The following is a 3,995-nucleotide window of genomic DNA, read 5'->3' on the forward strand; positions in this document are numbered from 1 at the left end:
GAAAAAAGTCAAGAATTCGACAGCGTTAGCCTATCAAGAAACACAGTTGTGCGGCGAATCGAAGACTTGTCAGCCAACATAAAACATCAACTGTCAGACAAAACGTGTGCTTTTGATTTCTACTCCATTGCATGTGATGAGAGCACAGACGCCACAGATACCGCACAGTTATTAATTTTTTTGCGGGGAGTTGACAATAACTTTTGCGTTACGGAGGAGCTGCCTGATCTCAGCAGTCTAAATACCACAACAACGGGTAAAGACATTTTTGAAGCTGTGTCAAATGCAATTGACAAGATAGGACTTAAATGGGACAAGTTGTGTGGAGTTACAACGGATGGAGTTCCAGCTATGACAGGCGAGCGCAAAGTATACTGCAAAGTATACTGCACTTAGTTGGGATGTGCTTAATCTGGATAGTCACTTTACTGAACTACTTGCCAGGAAACCAGTTTAGCCCATGTTACAGAGAACATTCACAGAACCAATAACTATAACTAGTTTTACTAACATGAAATAACATTGAAAAAACAAAGTACTGCACATACATAGCTTTGATGTTTTCAGTGAGGTTAGTGTCAAATGAAAGAAACTGCTTCCCTCTCTTTGTGAAACCTCTAACCTCTGATCCTGTAGCCACAAAAATTTTCTCCTGTGGTGTATTAAGAGCTCCTCCCAGCTCCAGCCTTGTGATCCTTTGCCCTGGCAGTGTCTTGAACACTGGCTGTGAAAGTCAATAAGGAAAGTGATACAACATCCCAATACTGCATTTGCAATTTTCTTTTAACACAAACAATGCCAAATCTGCTGTGGGACTTTTGGCATGACTAGTGATTTAACAAAACATGTATACCTGACAAAATCTTATTATATGTTGCTCCTCAGTATTGGAGAAGAAATCAGGCATTTTATAAATCAACTCAGTGCTCTAAAAAGCTAACATTAAAAGACTTAAGATTCCAGTGCTATTTATTGAAGCCCAGCACAGAGAACTTAGTGCAAGCTTCCTCACAGTGCCTCACATATATGCTGCATTCTTATTCCAGAGGAAATCACTTCTAATAATGAAAAAAGGATTTTATAGACATGGAAAATAAACTTACCAGACACAATACCAACATACAAGCTGTGATATTTGTTTTTGTAAGTTGTACTGCTATCCACAATTCTAGCTCCTAAAGAGCAATTAGTTTACAAAGTCACTTAAATATATGACGTTAACTATTTTAAGTCATTATTGACATAGTTTGGAAGCTGACACTGACATAGAATCATGGGGCTCAGTAACCTTTTGCCAATTCCCTGAGCTATCATGTTCCTTTCATTAACACAAACAGGTTTTAATATTCATTATATACAATACTTCGGACAGGTGAAAAACTGTACACCAAGAACTATAAAGACAATTACATAAATAGTTGAACTTACCACAGCTTCCCCTTTTTTGATGCCAAAACATGTAATAACACCATCATGATCTCCAATGACAACCTACAAAAACGTAACACTTAATTACGATATCAGCATTACTCTTATAAAGATTATTAGTTTACATTTTAAAAAGGATGAACTTTCCTTACATTAGTCATGTACATCTCCAGTATGGAAAGTAAGTGTTACCAACTACTGCAATATTTAATATTCATACTATATCATAGGAGCACATGACACTTTTTACATATAAAGACAGATAAAGTCCTTAAATCAATGGAGCTTAAAATCTAAATTCTTTCTCTGCAATTATTTAACAATTAACCCTTTTCATATTTGTTATTATAAAGAACATCTATCACATGATGGAAACTTTGAAAAAATATATTATTTTGATAAAACTGTTTTCCTATATTTTATACTGCTCATCCTTTACTTATTACCAGAAATGAAAAGTACATAATTGTTTCATAAGAGTTCATTTGTTCTAATATTTTCTTCCCACACATGAATTTACCAAAGAAGAGCTTTGGTTTTTTAAAAAAAAAAAAAAAAAGCTCCTCTCTTCAACAAGTGTTATTAGCAAAAAAGAACAAGGGTGGAGAAATATATAATAATACTGAAGCATAAGAAGGTCTATGTAGTGTCAGCAGGTCTTGAAACAGAATTAGTTAGAAAGCTTTGCTTATGCTGTCTCAGCTAGAATCAAAAGATTATTTGCAGCACTATCTATTTCAAAAGGAAAAAAAAAACATCAATTTTTAACAGAACAAGTATCCTATTGTTAACAGAAGCTACCTTCTGTGTTGCCCTACGTCCTGATGCAGGGAGAAGCTTCATGGTCTTCTGAGATGTCACTCCCACCTATTTGAAAACATCACCTCATTAGTGAACATCTCAACTCCTACATTTAGAAAAATTTAATTCCTATGCAGGTGTTTATCTTGTGTTCCAAACTGCTAAAAGCACTGATAGGTCACTGAGGAGAAACACGCTGCAGTTAAAATTCTCTTAGGGATGGATATTCCTCAGAACGAGTATGTATAACCTAAATCCTATTGGAAATGTGCTTGCAATATCTAAACCTCTGAACTCCTACATTCTACACAATATAAAAGTAGTGAATTTATTAAAAATATGTCAACTTGTATAGAATTCCCCACCCCACTTCTCTATTTTAAATTGTGTGTGTTCATGAGAAGTGCGAGCTATTTAATACCTCTATTCACAAAGCAAGAATTGCAATTCAAGATTGCTTGCATAGCCAAAATGATGTGCCACAACTCTCATATAAAAGATTAATTGTAAAAGCTGTCCATTTGAGACTTGTACTGCTTTGTACGTGCTGACAAGTCTGCTAATTCACCTAGTTGGGGGTAATGGCTTCAGAGATTGAGCACCACCTGTTCCCTGGATAGTTAGTTGAGGCAGATTGGCAAAATAAAGCAACATGCATAACAGGTTTCATATTTCAAAGTTTCCGATATTTAATAATAGATCCAAGTATTAATCATGATTATTACATTTTTATAATATTTTGGTGCTTATTATTCCAGACATCACTGACTCATACATGGTAGAATCACAAAGCTCCAGACCATGGAGCTATATAGATAAATGTGTAGAAATATTATTTAACTTATGATTTAGTATGAGGCCCTGACACTGCACAGATTTAAGCAGATGCTTAACTTTACACAGGTATCTTGTCCCACTGACTCAGTGGGACTATTCGTGTCCATAAAGTGCAACACTGTGTTTGCAGGATTGAGGCCTTAGTATTCAGTGATTTTAAACTATACTTGATTTTTTTAAAAGGTGCATTATTACCTCATTTTAAGCTCCAAATTTAGGTTTTGTGGAGAAAAAAAATGACAATTTCATAAAACCCAACACTAATACAATTTGCTTTTAATTCTAATGCAAACAGTTTTCGGTTATAAAATAAACGTAGCCCAGCAGTGTTTGCAACCCAGCAGACTAACCCACAAGATGCTGAGGCAGGAGAGAGAGAGAAAGGAAGGATGCTTAGGATTTCGGAGACCTGGGACTCACTTCCCTGCTGCGCCGCAGACTTCCTGGGGGATCTTAGGCAAGTCCTACAGCCCCTCCGTGCCTCAGTTTCCCTGTCTGTAAAGTGGGGCAACCCCTGTCTGGCAGGGGTGTTGTGAGGATAAATCCGTTAGTCTGTGTCCCGGCTCAGCCAAATACAGCAAAGAAACGGAGGCCCCATAAGGTGGATAACCAGGCAGGGCACGAGCGGGGCCGGGTGGCACAGGAGCCTTCCCCGACTAAGCGCTGCACAGCACTAACGGGAGGGACGCGCCAGCAGCCCTGCCCTAGCACCGTAGGAGCCCGACCCCTGCGCCGCGTCTGTCCCAGCAGGCAGCGAGTGAGGGAGCGAGCGAGGCGCAGCCTCGCCTTTACCTGCAAATAATCCACGCGGGCCAGGTGCAGCTCCATGGCACCAGGCGCGGGACCAGCCACTGTGGCTGGAGAGGCAGCGGCAGCGGTCCTGGCCTGCCTCGCTCGCCCGGCCCTGCACAGCACCAGCACAGCCTTCT

The 3,995-nt window shown here is 39.1% G+C and overlaps 1 protein-coding gene across 1 annotated transcript; it reads right to left on the reverse strand.

The window, feature by feature from the left end:
• Window positions 1-507: 507 nt before the first annotated feature.
• On the reverse strand, window positions 508-3,995 carry LOC137141341 (Bardet-Biedl syndrome 7 protein homolog; the record flags this gene model as incomplete). Its single annotated transcript, XM_067530189.1, has 4 exons — window positions 3,859-3,995; window positions 2,230-2,295; window positions 1,429-1,491; window positions 508-724 (listed from the first exon to the last, which is right to left on the reverse strand). Coding segments are annotated over exons 1-4 (382 nt in total), but the record flags the coding sequence as incomplete, so codon positions are not given.

Source organism: Emydura macquarii, unplaced genomic scaffold, assembly GCF_026122565.2.
Source record: "Emydura macquarii macquarii isolate MOO-44397 ecotype Brisbane River unplaced genomic scaffold, CSIRO-AGI_Emac_v2 contig_3044, whole genome shotgun sequence".
NCBI classification, from domain to species: Eukaryota; Metazoa; Chordata; order Testudines; family Chelidae; genus Emydura; species Emydura macquarii.